The 25,985-nt window shown below is 42.9% G+C and overlaps 2 protein-coding genes across 3 annotated transcripts; one reads left to right on the forward strand and one right to left on the reverse strand.

The window, feature by feature from the left end:
• The first annotated feature begins 8,852 nt into the window (after positions 1–8,852).
• On the forward strand, positions 8,853–11,184 carry LOC115620421 (alpha-tocopherol transfer protein-like). Its single transcript, XM_030513645.1, has 5 exons — positions 8,853–9,419; positions 9,484–9,591; positions 10,447–10,591; positions 10,652–10,865; positions 10,926–11,184. Exons 1-5 carry the CDS (start codon positions 8,932–8,934, stop codon positions 11,078–11,080), a joined length of 1,110 nt encoding a protein of 369 aa, XP_030369505.1. The 5' UTR covers positions 8,853–8,931; the 3' UTR covers positions 11,081–11,184.
• Positions 11,100–20,835, reverse strand: LOC115620394 (protein kinase C-binding protein 1). 2 transcript variants are annotated; one of them, XM_030513606.1, is made up of 9 exons: positions 20,670–20,835; positions 20,168–20,550; positions 18,577–19,717; positions 18,348–18,514; positions 18,200–18,281; positions 15,696–15,876; positions 13,053–15,637; positions 12,167–12,979; positions 11,101–12,109 (listed from the first exon to the last, which is right to left on the reverse strand). In XM_030513606.1, the coding sequence occupies exons 3-9, from the start codon at positions 19,699–19,701 to the stop codon at positions 11,930–11,932; spliced, it is 5,133 nt and encodes a 1,710-aa protein (XP_030369466.1). In that variant the 5' UTR covers positions 19,702–19,717; positions 20,168–20,550; positions 20,670–20,835; the 3' UTR covers positions 11,101–11,929. The 2 variants fall into 2 exon arrangements, with proteins under 2 accessions (XP_030369467.1, XP_030369466.1); XM_030513607.1 differs by lacking the exon at positions 20,168–20,550 and having other exon boundaries at positions 11,100–12,109.
• Positions 20,836–25,985: the final 5,150 nt, after the last annotated feature.

Raw genomic sequence — 25,985 nt, forward strand, 5'->3', positions numbered from 1 at the left:
CATTCTTCGAAGGATAAAGAGATAATTTCACTGTGTATAAAAAAGTTTGATCAGGTCGATATCCGAACGAAAAGATGTCAATATATGCTAAAGCTGCTAAAAATAGGGTCTAGGTTTATTTAAATAAGAAAAATTCGCTGTGCAGCTCTGTCTTGTTTGGAAACATTTGTTTTGTATTGCTTACTGTCTTAAGTTCTATCCATAGATGTTTAGGAATTATTTCTAGTTGTCTCTCGAAAAGGAAAAACGAAGGAAAGACAATTTGGTTCATTGAGATATCAAAATATATAACTATAGTTAAATTTACAAAATGTAATCCCAAGAAACCACATTTCTCAGCTAAGGAAAGAATCAAAGAACATTTCTTGACTCTTGAGATATCTGCAGGATGCGTATAAAGGGAGTATAGTCCAAAGTGTATGTCTGCCTATGTCCAGGAGTGGCCGATCCAATCCAATCCAATCAGCATCAACAATTCAGTGCTCCCTATAGCTGCTTTCACCTCTCACTGCAAAACCCATTAATGTCGCTCCTTCTCCACTGCCACATGGAAACTGAAGCGAAATGCGCGACGGCCTCGCTTCCTTGATTACTTTCTCTTCTGCTCCCATTCCCAACCGACTGCAGCTCGCCTTATAATTGTTATATGGACCCCCTCCCTACCTGCCCCCTCCCTCCACCAACAAGCTGGAGAGCTCCATAAAAGTTCAGCGCTGCATTCGTCGACTCGCTTTCAGCTCCTTCTGCAGTTCGTTTGATGTCAAGTGCTCGCTTCCTTTCTTTTGCGCATTATTAAGAGGATAAATTGAAAGGCAGGAAATATTGAATTAATATTCCACACACACACACACACATATATACACATATTCTTGTGTGTGTGTGTGTTAAGTTTGTCTGCGCATTTTATACGTTACACAAAAATTGTTTCCTTTGCACTAATTAGGCCGCCGTCGCCCCACACTCTCTGCTTGGCAATTTAGCGACTAGCCAGTCAGGCAGCCAGCCAGCCAGTCAGCCATCCATGCAGCCTGAGAGGAGGATATGGCGTGCAGAGTCCATCACCATCACCGTCTTCCTAGTGGCGGCACTAGGTTGGGCTTCCTGTTGCGCACATGAAGGGCAGCCACCCCTGCCGACGACGCGACGACGACGACAACATTTAAATATTCAAACGATCGCTTCACACTAAACGGACACAGAGTTGGGACGTAGAGGTCGGTCAACTGTTCCGTGATTATTCCACCACCATTGTCCACCATTATCATCATCCTCGCATCGGGTACCTGTAACGTCTTCTGCGTGCCTTTCTAGGAGGGTTGCTCGACCATCTAATTATCATTTTTTAACGTTCTCTTGAGGCTTATCCTGAAGCTGAGGTTCGCTGCCGTTAACGTTGACGACGTTCCAAGTCAGGTGTCAGTGTCGTCATCGTCATCATCAGGTGTACTCGAGCTTGTGTCAAGGATTTCGAAGCGAACCGCGACGCACTCGCATCGCACGACTGCGCGCAAACAAACATTTTCCAGCGTCTTCCCCCCCTGCCCCCCTGCCGGCATTCGTCCTGCGCTTCTCTGCCTCACACTCATTCGTAATTATTTCAAAATGCGTTAATGCATTCTGTTGCTGCACCCTACACACTCCTCACCTCACCTCACCTGCAGCGTCTGCTTTTGTGATCCTCTGACGCTCCCCTAAACAATGTTGCCTTATCATGAGCTACCTGTGTGAGTGCCTTCGCTTATGGAGGTAGGGAGGTATGTGTGTTGTTCACATTCCCGGTACGTCACACTTGGCAGCTTGGCTTTCTGACTTTACTTTTGTTGCATTTATTGGCAATCAGAGTGACTGTTGCTCCGACCTGCACGACCCTCCCTTCATTTCCCCATCTCCCCATCCCACCATCCCTCGACTACAATTCTACAACTCTGCTTGGCTTTAATTTCCTTTGCATCCTGTTGCTTGGTCTTGCATGAAACAGGATGCCAATGAGCGTGTAATGCACGCCCAGCTCTCGGTCCACAGGTACAAAGGCACGAAGCTATATCTGTGTGTGTGTGTGTGGGTTTCCCCTCGGCATACTGTTGCTATTTTTATGTTAATTGACTTTTGTTTGGCCTCATGATTTCTAATTTGATTCCCTTTACCCACAATTGGTTGAGTTTCTTTTCCCTTTGCTGCAGTCCAGTGCCTTGCGATGGCGAGGGTTGAATTCTCAGCTTGTTGAGAATTTATTTTGGAATACATTGTACCTTAATTATGAATATTCTCCCGATTAGATTACGTTTCAATTAGATATGTATTTAAAATCGTTTTCTCAATAATTACACTTTAAAATTTCATATTTAATATCTATAAACAATAGATAGATATTCGTATATGTATATAGAAAGATAGATTGATTGGCCGGATTACTAAAAAGTATTTCTCCAAAGAGTCTGATTCGTTATTCGATATTTATGTAATTTTATCTGATTTTGTTATTTTAAATTGTGTTTCCTTACATCAACAGCCTTGTTTGTCGTCACACATAAATTAAATAAAATACATTGATAAGCATTGTATATTATAAGGAAAGCGCTTGGTGCATTCTTCGAGAGAAGAGAACGATTGAACGATAATCAGTATGAAATACACTATGAACATAGTATTTTTCAACTTTATTGGCGCGATGGAAGTTAAAGGACGACAATTGCCCTACCTTTGTATTCACTATCTTCCACTAGATTCTCGCTGCCCCCACTTTAGGAACCATGCTTTTCAGAAACGCAAAAGAAACAAATATCACCATAAACAATTTAAAAACGCAAATATTTCATCAACCGTTACTATATCAGCTTTTAAATAGTGAGACAATTTATATACGGGTATATAAACACATAAATACTAGATCTGCCAGATCTTTATAAACAAGAATGTTATCATACTGCTCCTACGGACAGACGATTCATATCGCAGAATATATTATTTTAGTCTGAATCTATTAGCCATATAATCATTGTTTTCTTATATTTTGATTCGAAATCACCTTAAAATAACACAAAAATTTAATGTGGAGCTTGCCAGCCATGCCTTAAATCAGTACTCGAAGAACCAATTGCAAATCAATTGTTAATGAGCTCTGACTTTTGATCACTAATGAGACTACTTCTTAGCTTTCAATTCACGATCCGTTTGGATTAGATTCGCAGTCGCCGAATCCACAATCCAGTTTTAGTCTCGATGCCGTTGCGCTGGCAATCATCAGATGTAGAAAAAGAGGCAGAAAATCGAACAAGCCATATTATTAAAACAAAAAGCGCAAGAGTCCAAAACAATTTGTCAGGCGACACTTGCCACTTGCCACCGTAAATAAAAGCCAACAGCGATTCGAATTAAAGAACAACAACAACAGCAACAATAGCAACCACAACAGCAAAAGCGGCAGACAAATAAAGCGCATAAAACCGACATTCGAACGGCAATCTGAAATCAAAACAAAAACCGCTAAAATAACAGAAAAAAGCAGAACAACGGGCGCGCATGCGCAAACGAGTTTAGGAGAGCGCAAGCCCGAGCGCAAGTCTGAGCGCGAGCTTTACAACCGGCCTCAATGGACACATGGCGAGCGCGTGGCGAGAGAGTCGGAGACAAAAGAATGTCAAGCCAAGGGAAAGGGCCACATCGTCGTAATTGAGATCACAACAACAACAGCAACAAGTGCGTCGTTTATGCAAATGATAGCCAACAGAGTCCGCTATTGGAACTTGCTCATATTGGCGTCTCAGGACTCTCTACTCCATGCGAATTACGTCACCTGCAACAGAACTGCCAATGAGTCCAGCCTGCAGCTCAGGTGTGAACAGAACTGCGGTGACAAAAGTAACTGAATCGAGCACAGGGGAGGATGGGGAGAAATAAACGGCATATACTCGCACGTTTGCAGATTCATTATGAGAATGTATGGCTAGCGGTACAGTGTGATGTTTCTCCACTAGGTGCGGAAGCAGAAGAATATACAGATCTCATATGTTCTTTAATCAGTTGAGTTTAATTATGTATTTAAAGAGTGGAGGCATAGCTTGAGTATGCCAGCCAGACTCTTCAATATAGCAGCAATATAATATAAAGAGGCGATTTTGATGAAACTTAAGAATAATTAAGACTCATGAGTACAAAACATGGTAAACAAGAAATTGCTTGGTACTTGGATTGGAGCCAGAGAATAAAATTACTTTTTCTTGGTCGCTTTTATTTCCACTTGGTACTACTTATATTTGATTTGGCTTCCACGACAGCCACAGCAGAAGAGCTCTGCAGTTGTTGCCATTTATTTGGGTTTATAAATAAATCTTTAAAAAACGATTCCCCGAAATAGTATTTTGTAACTTTTACTCATTAAATATCAATGAAGAAGTTATTTGTTTGGATACCATATCCGCTGGCATCTTCCAAACTTTTAAAATGTAATTGCATTAAATAAGGTTTAGAAATAATAAACTTTAAACTTAAGAAAGTTGTATTACAGCCAAATATTCCAAATACATTAAGGATTCTCTAAAAAATATCTCAGCAACCCAACCAATCAAAATTGATCAGTTAAAGAGACTAAGCACTTGTTGCGGTCAGGGGATCCCAGAACCATTAGGATCTGCTTGGATTCATTGAGTCATTGAGTTTAGATAATGTATTTAACTATGATTTATCAAACGATCTACTTACTTTGTTGATACCAATTGAAAAGTAATTTAATTCGAATTGGGCTGGAGGAGAGATGAATTAGTCATCGAATTCCTTTTCATGATTCGACGAATATTGCTGATTTAGGTTCAATTTACTCCGTTTATATGTGAATATATTATTTATTCCCTTTAAAGAAGAAAATGAATTTTATTTGTCATATGTATTCAAATACTTGTATCATGCATTATTTTCAAAGTGAACCTCCTAGGTACTACGATATTTTAATTAACAAATTTCGCTGGTAATTGCATGTATCATTCAAACCGAATGACGTCTATGAATCGAATGATTTTAGAATTACAAATCAGGTTTACAACGCCCAAAACTTGGTATCTGATTTCCGCCTTAAGCCCCTTGACACCAAAAACCGGAACAGACAATAGGCAGACATTAGGATAGCTAATGATTTGCTCAAAAGCAAGTGTGCGGCTCCTTTTGGGAATATCTATATACTCGAAAACTGCTTCTGATATCTCTATTAAACTCCCATCTGATATGTAAGATAACGATATATATACAGCACAATAGGTTTGATATTCGACTCATTCTGCTAGGAGCGTCTGCATACCAAGTTTGAAATCCAGACGTTCATCCAGACAGGCAGACAGACCGACGGACGGACGTGCCTAGATCGATTTCTCCCGTCATGCTGATCAAGAATATATGTATATACTTTCTGGGGTCAGAGATGCTTCCTTCTTACATACTTTGCACAAACCTAATATACAATTTTTACCCTACGGGTACAGGGTATACAAACAATTGAGTAAGGTCTCATATTTTTGGGGCAAAACGTGTAATATTTTGTGCACATCGATTGCGAAAATCTGTCACTGTGGACGGGTAACAGATCGGAAACGGCGACGACGGCTGTTTATGCTTGGCGCACGTCGCAGACAAAATTGAGGTTAAGTGACGCAGTCAAATGCGTGAAAAATGGCAAGAGAACAAACAGAACGTGCGCGCAGGCGCTTTGTCGATGGGTTGGCGGGCAAGTCCACGAAGTAGGGAGTTGGCCAAGGCAACGGAACTGAGGAGCGTAGGATCGCTGCGTGACGGCTTCTTCAAAACGCAGCCATCGTCGTGCTTGTGGTCTGCTGGAGTTGGTTGCCTGATTAACATGCAAACATTCCTGCGATTGGTTTTGGGGTCATCGTCATCGTCAACTGCAAGTGCAACTGCAACTGCAGCGGCGACGTCAACGCTACCGCTTACCGCTACCGCTTACCGCTACCGCCGCAATCGTTGGCCGCAAAAGTGACGTGACGGTTGTCAGTCAATGTGGCGCGGGCGTGACCTCGCCGGCTATAATTAATTTCGTTAAAAATCGGCACTGGCACTGCACCATTACACCATTACACCTTCGTTGAAGCGGACACCTGTGCGGTAGCTTTTGCGGCCTCCTCTTGCTCCATGCACCCAAAAATGCAAGGTCCATGGCAAACTTGTTGCTGCCGTTGGCTCAAACTGCCATTTGCTCTTTGCGGGCAGCCTCTAATCCGCTGGAATGCCAGACACGCTAAAGTGGCGCACCGGCCGACTGACTAGCTGGCTTGAGGTTTCATTTTCCAAGCCAAGCCAACAGCTAGCACGATGCGTTTAGCTGACTGCCTGACGTTCCATGTCTCGGCTCTGCTCGGCTCGGCTTGTCCGCTAAAGTGTTAACATTGCTGGCAAAATGTCAAATGAGCGCCTGGCAAACGGGGTCACCAATCTTTGGATGCCAAGCAAGTATGATAAATGCATGCCACGAGCATATGTATGTGCTTGCACTCGAATCCCATCAGGATCCGTTGGTGAATTGAATATGGAAGTTTGTTGGCATTATCGCCGATGCTGAGTCACATTGGACTAAGAAATATAAGTGGGAGCAATATGTTTGTTTGTTATTTAAAAACAAGTATACCCATTTACTCTTTGAGTACAGGGTATAAGAAGAAAGAGAAGCTGCTGATGTATGGTCTCCGTTCCTCCAAACAGCACACATACCGGTTTTGTTTTAAAATTTAAATTAAAGCAATGAGCATACCTACAAGTAGTACTCGTATAAAGCCCAATAAATTAGTATTTCAATTTTTCAATAAATCCTAAATTTTATGGTTAGCCAGATAAAGCTATTGTGGAATATCTTTTTGGACACCTGAAGCTAAAGTTGAAAGCCTCGACTTGGACCTACCCTGTACCTATGTGTACAGACAGACAGGTATGGCTAAATGGACTCAATTTGCCATGTTAATCAAGAAAATACCTATTTACATTGGGGTGTCTGGCCAGTTACATTCTTCACTTTGCATAAACCTAATATAGCCTATACAGATATCAATATAGAGATTGACTTAGGCCGACTATTTTTGCTTTTAAAACCTTTTAAATCAAATCACTAACAGAAAGGGGCCATAATTTGTTTAATTAAAGATATGTTTATTTAATACAACTCTCATTAAAAGTTTTATAAACTGGAACTGGAACTGCGTTCCAAAGTAAACAGGACTTTTTGAAGCTAGCGCCCCCTGGTGGCGCTATCTATATGTCGACTGGTGCGCTAGAATCTGCTATCTTTATCGATTGTTCAGTGAGATTTCATGACATTTCATCGATTGGAAGTGAAGTTATTGCGTTTTAAGTGTCAGTATGTTTGTGTTATCGGTGCGAAAATGAGCTTCGAACAAAAAGCCAACATTAATTGATGGAACAAGTTTATGGCGATGATTGCCTATCCCGTAGCAGAGTGCACGAGTGGTTTCAAAGTTTTCAAAGTGGTCGTGAGGACTTAAATGACGATCAACATGTGGGCCAATCAAAATTTGTGATCACCGAAAATTCCATCGAAACTGTGCGTGAATTCATCAAAAATCAGCCGAAATCATCATTGAAATTGATGGAAATGGAATTGAACATTTCCAAAACATCGATTTATCGCAATTTAACCGAACATTTGTGTGTGCACAGTTTGTTCCGCACAAATTGACTGACGACCAAAAATTGCTCTCATCGATCGACGCTTGTGACCGATTATTTGACCAGAAATCATATTTTAACCATTAACCACTCGCCGTATTCACCTGATATGGCACCGTGCGACTTCTACCTTTTCGGAAAAATGCATTTGCCCATGAAAGGAAAGCGTTAAGCAGACGTAGAGGCCATTCAAAAGGCTTGCAACGAGCTAAAACACTCGTTCAACAAGCTTTTGGATCGTGCAAAAAGCTGTATTGAAGCAGAAGGAGACTTTTTTGAATAAAATAAATTGATTTTGCCGAAAAAACCATTTGTTCTGTTTTTTTTTTTTTAAGTCCTGTTTACTTTATTTACACACCTTGTAGTTTGATAGACTTGTTTTACAGAGGTCCATCACAGATTTTCAATTGTACGCGTATGCTTCAAAGTTTGAACCGGAAACTCGTCGAGATAGCTCTGCTTCTGATATATGCCCTTGCCTTCCCATATTTTCTTAGTGAAATGCCAGCGGTCAGTTTACTTGAATCTTCATACCCATACTCGTTGCTATGCATAATATATGTGAAGGTGTTAATTGGATTCCGAGAGTATTAACATATTTAACGCACAAATTTAAGAAAAGGTAATTGCAGAGTTAGAACTCAATAATGACTCTGCGCCCAGACGCGTGTGCGTGTGAAAAGTGTTGAGCTTGAATTATTATTTTAAGAAAAAGTGACACAAACAGTTGAATTTAAAAGCCTCGTTTAAGTGCGAGTAAAAGTATATACTTGTAGAAATATGTATATGTATTCCTGAATACAATCATGACTATAGCTGATTCGTTACACTCGCTCCATTATCTGTGGTTGGCGCTTGTCAAGATGTGGCCCCCGGCTAGCGGTCACCACTGTGCATAATTGCGGTGCAACGAAAGCCGACCGCCTATCGCCGATCAGTCGATCGCTCGCAAAATGTTACATAACGAAAAATAATAATAATTTGAGAGAAGGCAATAAAAGCAAAATTGCATTTTCACGCAAGTGGAAGTGAAATGTGCAACGATGACGACCGAAAGCCATGTAGTTGCAATATTTCCTCCACACAGTCGTGGCTGGAGGAGGGGGGCGGGGAGAGGAGGGGAGGGTAGGGAGGCGGAAACTGGCGTGCCGTCTCCTCCCGAACAATACAAATTGCATGCCGAAACCGAAACCGAAACTGAGCTGAGACTGAGGCTGAGACTGGGGCTGAGACAGACAAGAAAGCAAATCGCCTATGCGAATACCTGGCCAGCCAGTCAGCCAGGCAGTCAACCAGTTTCACTTGCGAAAGCAAACAGCTTCCATTTCATTCGATAGCCGACCGTCGACTGCTGGAAACGCGTTCCGAGGCGCACTCACCAGGCCGCGATACGGGTTAGAGACCGAACTGAAGTGCAACAGGGAAAGACCATTAGCATTTGAAGAAAGTGAGCCCAGAGCCCGCAAAATGAAGGCCGCCGATTTAGACGAGCAGTACGCACGATTCCCAGAGATTAGGCGTGAGGAGGTGCAGAAATTGGTCGATTGGGCGTGCGCCCAGCCCCACATATCCAAGGATTTCTCTGAAGCCGAGGCCCTGCACTTCTTCTACGCCTGCAAGTACAGCATGGGGGTTTCCAAACAGGTCCTGGACACAAATCTCACAGCCCGCACCCACCTGGAGGAGTTCTTCTGCAACCTAGACTGCGAACGACCCGAAATCAGGCGGGCCATGAAAACAGTGTACGTGTATTTTGTCTATTCTTGTCCTGCTCTCGTAATATACCAATGTTAAATGCCCTTCCAGGTCCATCGTACCGCTACCTGGCGCAACGCCTGAAGGTTACCGTGTGATTGTTGCCAGGCTCGACGATTTGAATGCCTCGAACTTTAATTACGCAGACTGCATGAAATTGTAAGTACGCGCTAGGATCTAAAAAGGATCCTACATTAAACCCCATTTTCACTGACTGCTGCGAAAGTATGAGTTGCCTTTCCACATTTGATTCCGATTTGAAAGAGGTTTTAAATTCGAATCTTTTTCATTCCCATACGAGAGCCATTTAACAGCAAGCCTTTAATGGACTGTGCACCCGTATTTCTATTCGGTCCTATTTCCCTTTCTGAATTCGACCAAATGATGGGAATCGAAATTGGCGAATGATGTCGAAGCTACTGCCACACTGTCTACTTTTGTAACCAAATAATTGAATTTTCAATTATTTCAGCTTTCTTCATTCCATTTAATTCAGTGCAACCTCAAACTTAAAATACATATTTAAAACGTGGGACCGGTTCTGCGAGCCTTCAAATATGACAAAGACAAGCAATTAAAACAATAAACAAATCCTACTCCAACTTAGGACCAGTTGCTTAATGCCAATTACCAGATTTGCAACAATTGCCGGCCAACTCGTCGTCAGATGGAGACCCCTCCATGTCCAGTCAATCAAATAAGTACTATAGTATATGTTTATATTAACATATAGTATATATGTATAGTAGCTACATACTCTCTATACTAGGTATGCGAGAGTATGGATGGGACGTGTGTTTAGGTCGATGTCAGATAAAAATGATCATTTGCGTTATAATGGCCGGCAATTAAGCTCAAATAACGATGTATAAGCGTTACAAGTTGACTTATGGACATATGGACATACTTGTACAATACACTCGTATATACTTGTATGCATGTTTGCTTGTCGTGCATGTCTAGGGTTTGGGGCTTTTAGGCACACGTGCATTGTGTTTTGTTTTTGCATTTCAGGTATTGCATGATATTCGATTTCTGGATGTACGAGGACGGCATACAGCCGGGTCATGTGATCGTCATGGATCTGAAGGGCTGCTCGTTGGGGCACATTGCACGCATCGGGTTGCTGCAGATGAAGAAGTTTCTCTTCTATTTGCAGGTAAACCCTGTTTAGTTTCGGAAACTAGCGGCAGACTATAGCTATCCTATGTATTTTCAGGAAGCGGCCGCCATACGTCTAATCAGTTTTCATTTCATTAACATTGTGCCCTTCATGGATAAATTGCTCGCGCTTATGAATCCGTTCATGAAGAAGGAGCTGATGAGCATTTTGTTTTTGCATAACGACATCAACGACTTCTACAAGTTTGTGCCGCGTGACATGCTCCCCAAGGACTATGGAGGTCCTTTGGAGGAAATCAGCATATCGAAAGGTACATATATAGTACAACCTGAAGTTGAGTCATTATCATTATTTTTCTGTCCCCACCTAGAGATATTCTATAACAAACTGCTGGCGAATCGAAAGGAAATGCTGGAGTTTGAGAAGCGCCATCAGGTCAATGAGAAGCTGCGTCCCGGCAAGCCGAAGAACGCCTCTGACCTCTTTGGCATCGAAGGTAACTTCAAAAAACTGGACATAGATTGACAAACGAGTCTTTATTGTCTTATGTAGTGGTTTGTGTGTGTGGTGTCAGGCTATTTATAAATACAACAACATTTATGACCATTAAATTTTTTTTACAAATTGCATTTTATTGTAGACATACATACATAGTTATGTATGTATTTCGTAGTGATCATCGGAACAATAGTGCTGCTCTCTATCCTATATATGTATATATATTTATATAGCTACGTTTTAAATATAAATGATGTGCGGATGGGGAAAATATACACATGTCGCTGAACCTATTGATGCTGACGAATCTTCTGATAGCTGAGTTCCGGTATGACATTATGATTATCGATGCTACATTGGAGAATTGAAGATTTTTCGAAAATGTTTGTATGTACATGTGCTTTTAAATTATGTTGAATATTTATTTTCCCCACGTCTTTAAAATTAAGGGAGAGCTCAGATTATATCTGCATCGGCTGTGCCATTTGAAATTATTTTAACCAATTACAGAATCGGGGCTATTCTGGTTTTCACTTCTCATTTCTCTTCAAATTTTGGATGCGATAGAAAAATTATAATTATATTGGAGAAGAGATTTTCAATGTATTCATCATTTATGAATCTAATCAGAGTTCTTATTACTACATCCTTTCTGGAGTTCCTTCTTGAGGATGGCTTGTAATATCTAATATCAGCACATAAAAAATACTGCCCTAAATTAATATCTCTTCGATAAAATGAATTAAGGTAAAAGTTTGTGATAAAATCGAGCATATCACTCTAAGGACATCCATCTGTTTGATAGGTATATACAGTAAAAGCATAAGATGTCACCTTAGCATGCCAGGAATATCCACCTGCTCCTAAGCAGGTTGCCTATTGTTTGAAAACTGGATTAATTTGGCTCTGGCGCATGCCCTGGGCATTGTTGCCAATGTTGTTGTTGCGGCCGCGGTTGTTAATCTTAGCTGTATTACGTCCTGTCTGCTTTTGCGTCGACTCGTTACTCATCAGTCCATACGATTGGCTCTGGTTCGTGCTGACCTGGATGGGTAACTAAAATGATTGAATGCTTAGTCTCATTGTATGGTTAGGCGCAGTGGCATAACTTACGGGTATATTGTAACGCTGTATGGGCCCCGTTGGAGCTGCCTTGGCGCCATAGTTGGTGAGAGCATTGCGTTGGCTGCTCATGATGGTGGTGGTGGTGTGATGCTGCGTTGGAGCAATTAGTGTGGCGGAGGATGCAATGCTGTTGTGCGACATTGTGACCGTGGTGGGCGGTATGGAGGGCACGGCTCGCACATACGTGTTGGTGTTCGGTATCTTAAGGACTTCCGTATTGGAAGCACTGACAACCGAAATCAGTGGCTGTTGCCACTTCTTGTTGCCGACAACGGCAGCAACAGTTCCCACTGGTGCCACTGACACGACGGTCGTTGCTCCGCCAATAGTCTTGTGGTACTGATTTATATTTGTGGCAGACATAGGCTTAGGCTTGCTACGAGACGATTCAGCAATTTGCTGCGCTTGCCCGCAGCTCATTGAGTGACGGGCCCAATGCACCTGCTGGCATGGATAGTCGCAGTAGGAGGTGTTCCAACAGCAGTACAGCTGCGCCTCGCGCATGCAGTTGGCACACCACTGTTTCTTCTTTGTCTCCTCCACGGCTCGCATGCGCTCCTGCACGCTCTGCTGCCTCAATTCGTTGATAACACGCTTATTCTCATTTTCTAACGTCTTTCGCATCTCGCGGATCATCAAATCAGTGGAGCGTTGCATATCCGCCAGCTGTCGCTCGTAATGCTGCTTAATACGCTCGTTTTCCAGGGTGAGGCCTGTAATCCGTGCCTGCAGCAGGCTGGGCTCACTTGCTGCCAGGTCAGAGAGCGTGTCCTCAATAACGGAAATGAAGTAGTCCGTGATCTGTAAAGCAATTCCAAATGCGTTTAAAATGGCCATCTCGACAACAGTTCTTACAAAAGCATCAAGGCCTTACCTTGTGGGCATTTTCCTTCAGCCTCTGTGAGACTGGTCCTGCCTGCGCCGGATAGATGCTCGCTCCGTCGGATTGTAGAGGTCCGCGCGGTCGAGCTGTCAGCTTTGGCGGTCCACCGCGCAGCAATATTTCGCTGAGTGCCGTTCCGACTCCTTGAGTCATGAACTCGCCTGCAGTTGAGTCGGCAGTCGCCGCTGATGGGGTTGATGCCGGTTGCATCCCCATGGTTTCGCTGGGGACTCCATTTGCTGTTACAAAAGTTGTGGTGTCCGCACTGGACGTTGATATTGTCGCCGTAGAGGAAGGGGTCACAGTGAGTCCAACTAGAGGTGGCGGCGGCTGGGGAATGCTTTGCATCGGCCCAGCATTGGTGCACACATTTGTATTAGAGGACTGCAAAGTGTTCTTCGACACGGCCGTAAGTGGCGGGACGGGTATGGTCATGAGGCTGGTGCACGGAATATTGCTGCTGTTGGTGCTGCCGCCATTGGAGTTGCGTGGCAAATGCGGTGACTGCGCCGCATCGACGGGGATCACGGTCATAAAGGAAGGATTTGACTTTAGCAGATTGGAGGATGTGCAAGGCGGCAGCAAAGAGGCGGGTGAAGACGACGGCACCGGGCTCATCAACGTGTCATTGTTTAAAAAATGAGAAATCGCTGATGCTTGAGCATTCGTGTTCGTGGGGGGAAGAGCTTGTGATGGGGATCTATTGAGCGGAGTGTTGTTCGTTCCCACCATAGTTTGTTTGTTGGGTGGCGACGGGGATAGCGCAGATGGTAAAGGCGATATCAGTGACTGCGCAGCTGCCGGTAATGGTCCGTGGACTACCCCCCTCAAGCTGTTGCGTTTGGAACTTGAAACTTCTAGAGATTTGTTAGCGGTATCTGCAGCCTCCTTATTACTTATGCGCTTTATAGTTGTGTCGCTCACAAAGCGAACAAAAGAATCATGGGCTTCTGTGGCTGTGATCATAACATCTGACCGACTGGGCAATGCAACCGGTTGTGGAGGCGGTTGTAGCGGTAGTGGGGCAACAGGCGGATCATCCACTGGCTCTGGCTGTTTGTTACAATTTTCCACCTGTACTTCATCATCGCTGATGATCTCCTCCTTGATGTTCATTAAAAGTCCTTTGCTGGGTGCAGCAGGCGTAGTTGTTGTGTTTGCCGCATCAGAACGCTGTGCCGTATTCGACAAAGCAGATGTGGTTGAAATTGCAGTCGATGTTGGGGCTACTTCATCGACTTTTTCTTCATTTACATTGGTCAAGTGTGGGGAAGTATTGGGAGCAGGTTGAGGAGCTTCTTCTGTATCTTCCGGCTCTGATAACACCTCCGTTTTGATTTCAACAAATGGCACCACCTTACTTATTAGCTGCTGCTGCTGCCGCTCTAGGTCCAGCTGTTTAGTCGCAGCTCCAGCAATGGCAGAGGAATTATCAGCAGGTGGAGCCGACTCAATTTGTTTTGGAGTGGTGCTGGATTCGTTTGGCTTCGCTACTGGCTGCTCGCGAGAAATCTTCGTAATCGTCACGCCCTGCCGCCGTTTAACGAGCTCCACAACGGAGAGGACGTCAGAGGCAGGATCTGGAGGATCCAAAGCTGCAGCAGTTCTCTTTTCAGACAACTCTTTAACTTCTTCCATAGCGTTCTCCAGCTCAAGCTGCTTGCGCGCGTGCTTTCCTCGCCGTCTGTGCTCTCCCTGCTGACTCGTCTCGCTGGTGGCGCTGGCGTCGCTAAGGGAATGTTTTCGTTTGGGCGCAATCTCTGGCGACTGACGCACAGCAGTGCCCTGTTTGGATATCAACTTGTTGGCCTCCAAAGACTTTCGCTTCAGGATGACCGTGCAACCGCGGGACTCGGACAGCGGGTCTGCCAGTTTGGGAATAACCTCGTAATTGCTGCTGTGCGGCTTTATGTGCTCTTTGACGGGTTCTGGAAGATCCGCCTGTTTTGACAGCTTGCTTGGACTGGCGGAGTGATCTGATTCGTTGCCGGATTCGATGGCTTTGGTCTTTTTAACAATGGAGAGCTTGTCACCCGCAGTCTTGCGTATGAGAAACTGCAGTGGCGTTTTGTTTGCCGGCATTAATTGACGCTTGATACACTCGTGCACGCCGGGCATCATTTGATCGAGCTGTTGGTCCTCCTCGAGCGGATCGTAGGGCGTGCGGTAGGGTGCATAATTAAAGCTGCCAATTTTACTTTTTATCTGCTCAATGTGAACCTCCACCTCCTTGATACACTCGGCCAAATCCCGAGCTGAGCGCCTACTTGTCTGTGTATTGGGATCCTGAGCCGAATAGAGGAAACAATCCTTTATCGGCACATTAGCGCGATCATGCTTGCCAAAAAATCGCACATTGACGAGCGAGTTGGGACCAAAGCTCATTGCTTTTGCGGGCCAATATGGAAAGCCCTTAAGCTTGGCCCAAAGCAACAAATGCGGGTGGGTACATACTTTGACGAACCACTCATCACTCGAGTTAGCATTAAGATAGCACTCAGCACATGTGTCGATCTCGTTTGCTTCTTGACGGCATACCTTTACCACCGCTTTTGAGGCCTGTTCCACCTTGATGTCTGCAAACGGATAAGTCACGTGAATAATTCGGGGAGATGCCATAGGCTACTAGCTTACCACCAGCGTCCAATATCAGTGCATTATGCTGCATCCATTTGACCTCGCTAAGAAACTCATCAGCACTGTGGAAGGCGCGATTTCTGATCCGCTCAGCCAGACTGGCAAAATTTACCGGGTTAACAAAATATTTTTTATAGCTCTGCGGCAAAACTTCGTCTGGCGCACGTAATTTGTAGACCTGAAAAAGAGAGAGAGAGCGCAAATGCGTTGTGCGGGTTAAGTAAGAGAGGCACAGATATGGGCAAATATTTGAATTCGCCGAATTAAGAGTGCTGTGGCGAAGAGCTATTAAAGAGCTGCAGCGAATTTCTATTGTAAACAAACAAGTTTGACAGCGACGTCGCGACGTCAGTTGTGGACAGCGAGTACGAGGCGAATAATGCCAACAACAAAAATGAAGTACTCAGCACAAAGACCGATGCCAGAGGCCACTCTATGAGCAAATTTAACCTCAAACTACAAAGTGCACAGCGAGATGGCACACACACATAAATACATACTTATGTATAATATATGTAATTATATCTCTTTTAAGTGGACCTGCATCTGCGCTTGCCCGCCGTTCCTTTCACCGAAAGGTGCTGTCCGTTCGACAGCCGAGTTCCTGTTGCTACTGTTTATATACATATAGTATGTACATACAGTATGTACATATGTATGTATGCATGCATGTAGTTATGTATTTATGATTCTGCAACTACGTTTGTATGTACATATATGTATGTGTGTGTATGTATGTATGTGTCTGCGGTCGGTCTCTGTAATTGTTTTTAACGCCCTCAGAAGCGTCAACATTAAATTAATTAATTAATTCCTCGCACATTTTAAGCATATTTAACGTGCGTAAGTTTCATTTCAACTACATAATTTACTTCAATTTAAAGCCACGCCGTCGTCGACCCAAGTGCAAAATGCGGCATTAATTCGTTTCTTTATGTGTAGATGAGGATGGGAATGGGGACGGGACTCTGTTTCATGTTTGTGCATAATATTGTGTACGTCTTGGATTAGAAAAACAAACAACACATTCCGAGCTGTCATGAAGTTATGGAAATTTGCAGGACTTGGTACCACAGAAGCATTTCGACTGCATAATAAAGGCGAACATTAACAAGACACTGGCATTGGAAAATCACCTATAAATATAAACAAATAACACCCACATACATTCATTCATGAGCATGGGCTTAAACGAAACGTTAATTAACGTTCGTTAACGATACAAGTTATACATACATACATACATACATACTCGAACAGGCTGTTTAATTTGCATATTTATATATGTAATTAAACACATTTAAATGAACTAAGCCGCATTTGTATATAATTAATATTACAGATATTGTATTTATTATATACCATACAAATATATATCTGTGCCTAACGTGGAAATGTTTAATCGGACATGTCCTTATACGAAAATTGTGGTGTTGAAAAAAATTAAAAAAAAAATTAATCACACTCCATCCAACACACGCAAAGTAAATATTAGCTCTCAAAGCATATCTGAATCGATATTGCCAATTTCAATTAAATATTAATGTGTATCCCAGGGGTGAAAAGGTGCTATGAATCCCAGAAGGCGACGTCACAGACCCCACATCTTGATTATTTATTTATTCTTGATGAGCAGGACAAGACCGGTCGTTCTAGACATGCCTTTCTTTGTATGAATGAAGTGAAATATCTCTGAAACTATAAAAGCTGGAGTCACCAAATTTATGGTACAAATACTTGGCGGTGAAAACTTCAAAACATTAATGGTTCCTGTATGGTATGGCATTCGGTATGAAAAGGGTTGGTAAAATTTAAGTACATGTCTATTTTTGTAATTCCACGTACAACTTCATAAATAGATAATACAATTTGCGAATTTGTTAAACACCAAGATGACAAATTCGTACTTCATACATACAAGTATATATATCAAACAAAATTTAAAACTTTACCAAACATTAACCCTCTACAACAATTTGCAAAGAAAGAAGCAACAACATACATACATATGTATGTAACTCAAGAAATTATTTTAAGAGGCGAGCCAGACAACGAAGTGCCAAAAGACGATTCGGCACAGCAACGAACGTGACAACGAATCAGGTGTCTATACGAGAATGTTTCGTCATCAAGAGAGAGCGGACAGAAATCGTGGATGTTGATGGGAATTGTTGTGATACTGAATGCGAGGCGAGCGGCGTAACGTGAGTGCGCAGAGGCCTCAATAGAAGACCCACATTTGCGCGAGTGTTTGTATGTATGTATGCATATGTATATGCATGTAAGTATATATGTACATATGTATGTATGTGTGTATGTGCAAAATATTTTCGCGTGGTTTTCGAAACAGCGGTATATGACATTCGCATCTTGTACACATATATCTAGATACATATGTATGTATATGTATATGGATGAAGAAAACGTATGGATGGACAGACGGACGTTTCTAGTATGGCGAGATAATGAAAGACGGACACAATGTGGGATGTTCAACTCACCCCGCGCACATGCTTCATCCGCTCGAGCGCATAGTTGAGCAGCTGGCTCAGCAGATCCACAGAGACATCGTTGCGTCGCGACCTGCAAGGAAGACAAAGGTGGTCAGGATTTGCTCCACGTCTACGCTCTAACGGGTGGCACACTTACCGCTTGGGCGCACCTTCGATCAGCATGCACTCCGGACACTTCCAAGTGCCGTCAAATTTCGAGGAAGCTGGACGTACGCAGAAACTGTGAAACGATCGCAGACATTTGGAGCACGGCACTAGCTTGCCGCACTCACGACACTTCCAGCAAAAAGGATCCCATCCATCCTAAAGCGAACAGAAAAAAGCTAGGTGAAGGAGCCTAAAAGATCATTATAAAAGGCACTCACCCTTGGAGGCGGTTGCCACAATTCATTCAACCGCTGTTCCACCTCCTCGATCCCATTCAGAATCTGAGACGAATGGGTGCTGCGCGTGGGAAGTGCGCTTGCATCTGATGGGGTGGAAATGCTCGGTTCAGTATCCGTAATTGGGCTAGCGAGCCATTCGCCACTGGCCATATCTTCGACTACATTCTCAACGTCCGGCTCCTGAGCCGCCTGCATGTCGAGCGCCTCGTCGACAGGATCGTTAATTATGCGATCTAGAAAGGCGCTGTGCTTCCTCGCGAATTCCTTGTTTTCAGTGCGTAGATTGGTGCGCCGTGGCACCCGGTCTTCATTTCCTAACGATATGGTTTTGCTGCGGGATCGAAATCGTGTGGCGGAGATCGCCTGATTGCTACTGCTATCATACGGACTAAGCTCAGCGCTGTCTCGGTACTCGCTCACATCATAGGTCACGGAATGTCCTCGCTTCTTTTGGGCTTTGCGTTTACTGGGCTGCAATGAGTTCGATTCGTGGCGCCACTCCTCGTCCGACTCCCAACCAGATGCTGGGATACTCTTGCTACGTTTCAGCGCCCCCCTTTTAAGTGATTTCTTTCTGTGACCATTACGGTCTTTGTCGTGACGATGGGAAGCAGGCAGGCTCTGGGAGAGTGCCTCCTCTATTTTGTGCATGGCGACGGATCGTGATTTGCGACGTTTTAGCGTTGAGCCTTCGCCCACATAACCCTTGAGCACCTTTGACTCATCGTGCGATTTCATTAGCGCTATCATTTCCTTGTGGACGCGCACCTTTCCTTCGTGCTTAGGAGTTGATGAGTGGCCCGTTTTGAGCTCAGTCGCTTGATCACTTGTCCCTCGCGATACCTTGGTCAGCTTCATCGTTAGTGAATGCCCACTGCCTGCAGCAGCCGTCGTGGTGGAGGTGCTGGAGTCCCCGGAGCTGGCCCCGTTCACGTTTGTGGGTGGCGCACTGACCATATATTTCTGTCGCTTGCTGGGAAACTGTTCCACTTCATTACTAGTGGACATTGACATGGGCTGGGGACTTTCGATAGCAGATATCGCTTCATAGCTGGGGCGCGGTATGGAATGGGCACTGTCCTCATCACTGCTGTCGGTTTCCATGGTATTCTTAAATTAGCTGCAAAGATAGTATTCGTAAATAGATGTGGAACACAAAATTGAAGCTATTCTATGGCCCATGAGGGAGCCCAGCTTTAAATGCGAACACAACAAGCAGAAGCTTCTTAACGCTGTCGATGTTATTTCAACCGGAACAACAAGAACAACTGTGGCAAATTGTTAAATGTACATCTAAATATGTATGTATGTTCATACATACATACATATGTACTTGGAAGACTGAGAGCGCTGCAATTTGCAAATTCGTGCCCGGGGTGTTATGTCGATAAAAACTAAAGTGTCACGATGGCGGATGGCTATGCCTCTTGTTAATGGTTGTTGTTGTTGCTGCTGCGACGGTTGTTTTTTGACGTAACTACATACATACATACATATAGTATATTCAAATGTACATATGTATGTAAATATGTATTATATACATATGCATATGTATCATGCAGATTATTACGCTCTATTCGTTGTTTTCCACGTTGCGGAGGTGTGCGAGTATGTCACTGTAGCGAGTAGTACTCGCTGGGTGCATTGTTTTTCGCAATTGGCCAAACAAATGTTGCAAAGATAGGAAACTTTTCAAATTGTTTACAATGTCCCAGACACGTAAATTGTAAATGCAGTTTAGTTTAGTTGAGTTCTTTGGCACAACTGGCGGCAGGTAAAACAGGAACACAGTTGCACACACGATTTTTTTCTCCCGCTCTCTGTCGACGTTCCTCTCGTGGCAGGCAACGCAACGTTGTGTAGTTATGTGGACGTTGTTGTTGTGGCGCGATTTCCCGTTGGTTTTTCTTGCTTTACGCTACTACTGCTGCTTATTGTTATTACTTGGTGCAACTGTGAATATGAAAGTACATACATATACATATGTGTGAACAAATATATGTACATACATATGTACGTATAGTAAGGTATGTGCATGCACACCACCGCATCATCATTATCATTTGTCTTACCAATTTTCTCAGTCCGATCCGAGCAGTCTTCTGTGTGTAACTGTTGACCTATTTTCCTTGTCTTTTAGCTATGACGTACGCTACTCTGTTACTATAATTACAAATCTACAATATTTTTTTGCGTCTTTAATTACATTTTAGGTAATTTGTCGCAGCTATGTATCAAACAAAAACCAATCTCAATGCGTCGGCAAAATGACTGAAAAATTTAACGAGAGTCGAATTCGCTTCGCCTTCCAGATGTTTTGGCTCTCTGTAGCGGCGGTGGTCATGCGAGCATGCTACAACTTTGTTGCTATCGCTCTCCCTTAATTTGTTTTAAGCTGCTTGTTGCGTTCTCTTTTGTTATTCTGGCGCTGCGGCGAAAGTTGGACAGCTCAGCTGCTTTCTCTGCGCGGCGAGCGTGAAGCACGCAAGTAAATTTATTTTTTGTGTGTACATACATATTTACATGTTATTGTATGCTGTTCTTTATAAATACATGCACATTTACATATATACACATATATATATGTAAATGCTTTCAGATATGTACATATAATCGTGTTCATATATACATAAATATGGATGTATGTGATTATGTGAAAGTATATACATATGTCTAAGTATACATACATACATATGTATGTATAAATAATTTGCTATTAATATTTGTATTCGGGAGTGTTCATACATACATACATACATATGTAGCCGTAGGCTGCTGCCTTCATATTAGAGACAGACATTCAATAATATTATTAAGGATGTGGTGAACTTATTTAAAATTAATAAGAGGGAACGCAGCATGTACTTACATACATACATACATATGTATGCATGTACATACATATGTATATGTAGGTATGGACATATGAATGTATGTACACATATTTTTTCAATTTATTAGATGTATAATGAGATTAAAAAAATTGGGAAATTAGGTAATAACACTCTGTGTGTTCTATTTTAGATAACTGTTAATGGTTTTGATCACGATTCTTAAAAATCAATTCCATTTCGAAACTGCAATTTTTATTCTCCGCGTTTCAATAAGAACCTATTGGAGTGTTGGAAAATACGAAAATGTTTTGTTATGTCAGAAGTCGTAAGACAAGAAGAGAGGACTTCAATTTTAATTCAAATTTAATTAAATTAAAATGTTTAGCATTTTTTTAATGAAATCAGTTATTTACTCACTTCCTATCTGTTATATATACATACATACATATATGTTTGTATATGTACTCGTACATATTCGACTTAATTTCCACATATCAACAGTGGTTTGCATATAGAATTAGTATTGACTCAGCACAAATCGAATCTTGGCAAAGGGACGACAGGTGGCCAAGAGGCGAAGAGGTTAATGTTATTGCCAATACATAAAATGTCCAAAACTCTTTTAGGTGTCATAAAATACAACCTATGTTCTTATTAAATTTAATGGCAGCCTATTGCTGGCTGGCCCCTTTACACGCAGAGATGCACATTAGAAATTCATGTGCTGACATCTGTGTGCCACAACCAGGAGAAGGGCAGCGTTGTAAGGTAAACACACACACACACACACACATTTACTCGCATACACCATCATTATGGGGACATTTATTGGAGGGGCACTCTTATAGGGGCCCATGTGGGGCGTAGGTAAATCAACTTTTCGCTAGCAAGACTGTAAAACTTCTGAGCAATTTTCATATATTCATGGCAAATTATAATATGCATCACAAAGAAGAGTCTGTCTCAAACAAAAGTTTCCCCATGCAAGGCCATATATAAGGGCGACAGCCTCGGAATATACATTACAAGTATATACACATTCATGGATGTACATATACTTATTCATAGAATCCAGAACGCACATGCAGCATCGACTGTGCGTAAACATATATGCATGCACACATAAGTCCTATATATCAATAAATGGAGATTACTTACATAATTTGTATCCCAAAATCCAATCTGTTAAAAAAGTTGTTTTGGCCTCTTTTTATTTTTGGTGTTCGTTGCTGCCGTGCAAAGTTTTTTTTTCGGGAGTGTTCCTCGGGGAGCCATTCAGTTAATATTTCGAACATAAATTTGCCAAACAACAACTTTAATCAATGGCCAGGCGGGTGCAAGTGTTGTCCATTGGTTCCCGAACTGAACGATGATGGCCGGGCAAGCGATAGCCGAGATCCGTGCTCATACAACCTGAAACCGAGCCGAGTCGAGCGAACTGAGTCTAGCCGTTGCTGCATTATCTATTACATTTACATATTGCTCTCATTTTCAAGAGTTTGGATTACGATTACGGGCATTCTGGCAAACATAAATTGCTTCACCTAACGATGGTTGTCCACATCTGAACTTTAAGGCACATTGTCTGCGCCCAGACGCACACACCATTCATTACATATAGAGTTTCATTTCGAAGATCTCGCACCACAGGCGGCACACTCACGTACTTGGCTCAATCTCGGACTTGCATAATCACGACCATGGAATTTATAGAAAGCTTTGCGGCACCAGCACCAGCACCTGAGTCACGACCAGACAATCCAATTCTTTGGCCACTCCATGAACAATGTTTTAAGCTGATGCTGTTGTTTTTGTTTCTGCTGCCATTGCTGTCCAGCCTTCACATCCCGACCCATTATTGAGTCGTTGCCAAATGCAAAAACATAAAGTCGGCGCACATATTGCCATGACCACTTACTGTGCCTGCCAGCCTGTGGAGAGGTCCTGCGCTTGTGGGGGCAGGCGACGCTGAACACTGAATCAGCAGATGCCCATTTGCACAAATTATAAATTTATATTTTGGAACATTTCAATAAAATTGCAACTATTATTTAATATGTTGATGTACTAACATATTGCATAACTAACAGCATTTTGAAATATTATACAATTTGTTGACAACGATTGTGGATTTGAATAGTACTTTAAACATTAAGGAAAAGTCTTGCAAGAAAATCTCTGTCTCTGTCTCGTAACTTTCCATATCCCACATTCACAATGAAAAGCTTATTATAGAAAGTCAAATTTCAACCAGATTCTGACTTTCTTCTTCATTTAAAATACGATTCCAGTTCTTAGGTAAACATAAATAAGTACAACATAAATTCGATCCCAATAATTTTGAGTTAATTGGAAATGCGACACAACACTTGAAGCTTGAATGCTCTTCTTGTAAACATTAATTTAAATGCAGCCAACGGACAATTCTAGTATCTTATAATTTAAATAAATTAAATGATCAACATACAACAATAATTAACATTTTATCTAAGGAAAGCTTTAGAAATTTCCGTCAAAATATACATACGAGTAATGCTAAGAACAAGAAGAAATCTCATTCTGATTTCAATTCCCTCAATGTAGTCTATAACAACCGACAAGCAGCCGATTAAATATCTCAAAGATTAGAATATAAACCCAAAAATAATCTCGCCTAACAAAGACAAAATTTCAAATCAATGTAATGTTTGAAAATATTCAAATATCTACATAGAATCCTTAGAAGTACGGACCAGATACATGTACATATTTAATGTTATTGTTACGATTATTCACATATTCCGACTTCTTCTGCAGAGCCGCTTGCTTTTTCAGGTGACAGAAAACTATCTTCGGCTGATTCATATGTTTTTGTGTCCTTGTTTCCGTTGAATGATGATTTACTCGGCGTACTTGTCGACACTTATGCTGTCATATTAGCATTTTAATTGACAAGTCGCGACGTAAGCCAAATTGTGCGTGGCTTTGCTAATTGGTGTCATATTAATTATCGGAGTTATTATTCAGTAATACTATATGTTCAAATATTCAAAATGAATATTAAATAATTGAGCAAACGCAAAGATTTTGTCGTTGTCTGAGTTTTTTTTTTTTCAAATGGGAAGCTAATTTGGTGTGAAATCTGGAAAATTGTGCGAGCCACACACTTGCGTAGCAATCTTTGGTTTTTCGGGCGGCATTTCGTTTTGCAACCACTGTGCGGCCGGCGACAGCGACAGAGACGGCGGCAACTGCTGCCGCAATGGGTGGAGAAACAAGAGCAATAACTGTTTGGCAAACAGATTTATTTTTTTTTGCCATGGTGGCCCCTGGTTGTGGGTCGGTTGTACACTCGCACAAATATTGGTTTCTAACTTTCATTGCCACTACAGAGCCGCCCAGTGGCCAGTGCCAGAAGCTCCTGCTGCTCCTTGCTGTCTTTCTGTTGTCCTTTGAGCCGGTGGGGTTGTGATGTGTGGGTGGCTGGATGTTTGTGGCTGGATGTGTGTGTCTAGGATTGCTGCTGCATTAAGTGCACGTTTTGCAGTCGTGGCCGAGCTGCTGTCTGTGCCTATGCCAAGTCCACATCTCAATCTGTACGCCACCTCTGCCGTCTTCAACCACAGCGCTGCGGTGCGCGCGAGCGCAGTGCATCATTTTTGCATTAGAAAGAGTGCAGGGCCATGAAAACTGTAAATAACCGCCGCTGCTGTTTGGAATGTACGCGCGGATCCTCCAACTCCCAGTCCCAATGGCGCGACTGTTGCTGCACTTGCTGGCCCGGAACTGTTTCGTGTGCTGGGCCAACCGCAAATTATGCTTGTCAAAAATGAATGTTACATTCGTAACCGTAACGTTAAGAAAAAGTAGTTTAAGGAGCTCTGGCGGACTGTGTGCAGCACTGCCTGACTGGCTGGCTGGTTGGCTGGCTGCCTGGTTGGGCAAGGTCGTAGCTGAAAATCGCAACTAAATGCGGTTGGCGCTTGCGGTTGCCAGCATCGTCTCCTTTCCTTCTGCGACCCCACACCACACCACTCGTCTCGCACCGTCTACGCCCACGCTGGCGTTGCAATCTACTACGTGCACAAATGCGTGCCAATCCCTAGAGGTCTACACATGTACCTCCATCATGTCCCCGGCTCCATCCCGCAGCCGCAGACACGTGCACAAATGAAGCTAAACATTCGATTCGGCTGTTCTTGCATTTCGAATCCCCACCAACTGCCTCTGTGCCTGTCAATGTGTGTTGCAACTATGTGTGTTGGGGCTGGATGGGCGTTTGAACATCCGCAACAGCCAGAGCCAGAGTCACAGCCGCTGCCAACATCGGTGCAAGAGCAGGAGCAGGATGCTGACGTCGTTTCTGACGCAGATGCAAAGAACTTTGACTAAATGTGTTTTGAGTGCATTAAGATGAAAACGTTATTACGCTTTTGGCTGTTTCCCTTGCAGTCATTATTACAACATTTGTAAGTAAGGTGCAGGTTCTGGGGCTGGTGCTGCTGCTGCTGCTGGTTACGTTGACTTTGTCGCATGCAACGGCTGCGTTGGCGGTGGCGGCCATGACCGACACTA

The sequence above is a fragment of the Scaptodrosophila lebanonensis genome, unplaced genomic scaffold (genome assembly GCF_003285725.1).
Source record: "Scaptodrosophila lebanonensis strain 11010-0011.00,11010-0021.00 unplaced genomic scaffold, SlebRS2 tig00000024-arrow-pilon, whole genome shotgun sequence".
Lineage (NCBI taxonomy): Eukaryota > Metazoa > Arthropoda > Insecta > Diptera > Drosophilidae > Scaptodrosophila > Scaptodrosophila lebanonensis.

Bases quoted from the DNA above. Each gene is read 5' to 3' on its own strand.
- LOC115620394 (XM_030513607.1), bottom strand. From the start codon at position 19,701: ATGGAAACCGACAGCAGTGATGAGGACAGTGCCCATTCCATACCGCGC. The intron at 15,638-15,695 runs GTAAGCTAGTAG...ATCCGTTTGCAG, and splicing joins ACTGATATTGGACGCTGGTG to ACATCAAGGTGGAACAGGCC. The intron at 12,110-12,166 runs GTAAGTTATGCC...CAATCATTTTAG, and splicing joins TACAGCGTTACAATATACCC to TTACCCATCCAGGTCAGCAC.
- LOC115620421 (XM_030513645.1), top strand. From the start codon at position 8,932: ATGCGAATACCTGGCCAGCCAGTCAGCCAGGCAGTCAACCAGTTTCAC. The intron at 9,420-9,483 runs GTACGTGTATTT...ATGCCCTTCCAG, and splicing joins AGGCGGGCCATGAAAACAGT to GTCCATCGTACCGCTACCTG. The intron at 10,592-10,651 runs GTAAACCCTGTT...ATGTATTTTCAG, and splicing joins AGTTTCTCTTCTATTTGCAG to GAAGCGGCCGCCATACGTCT.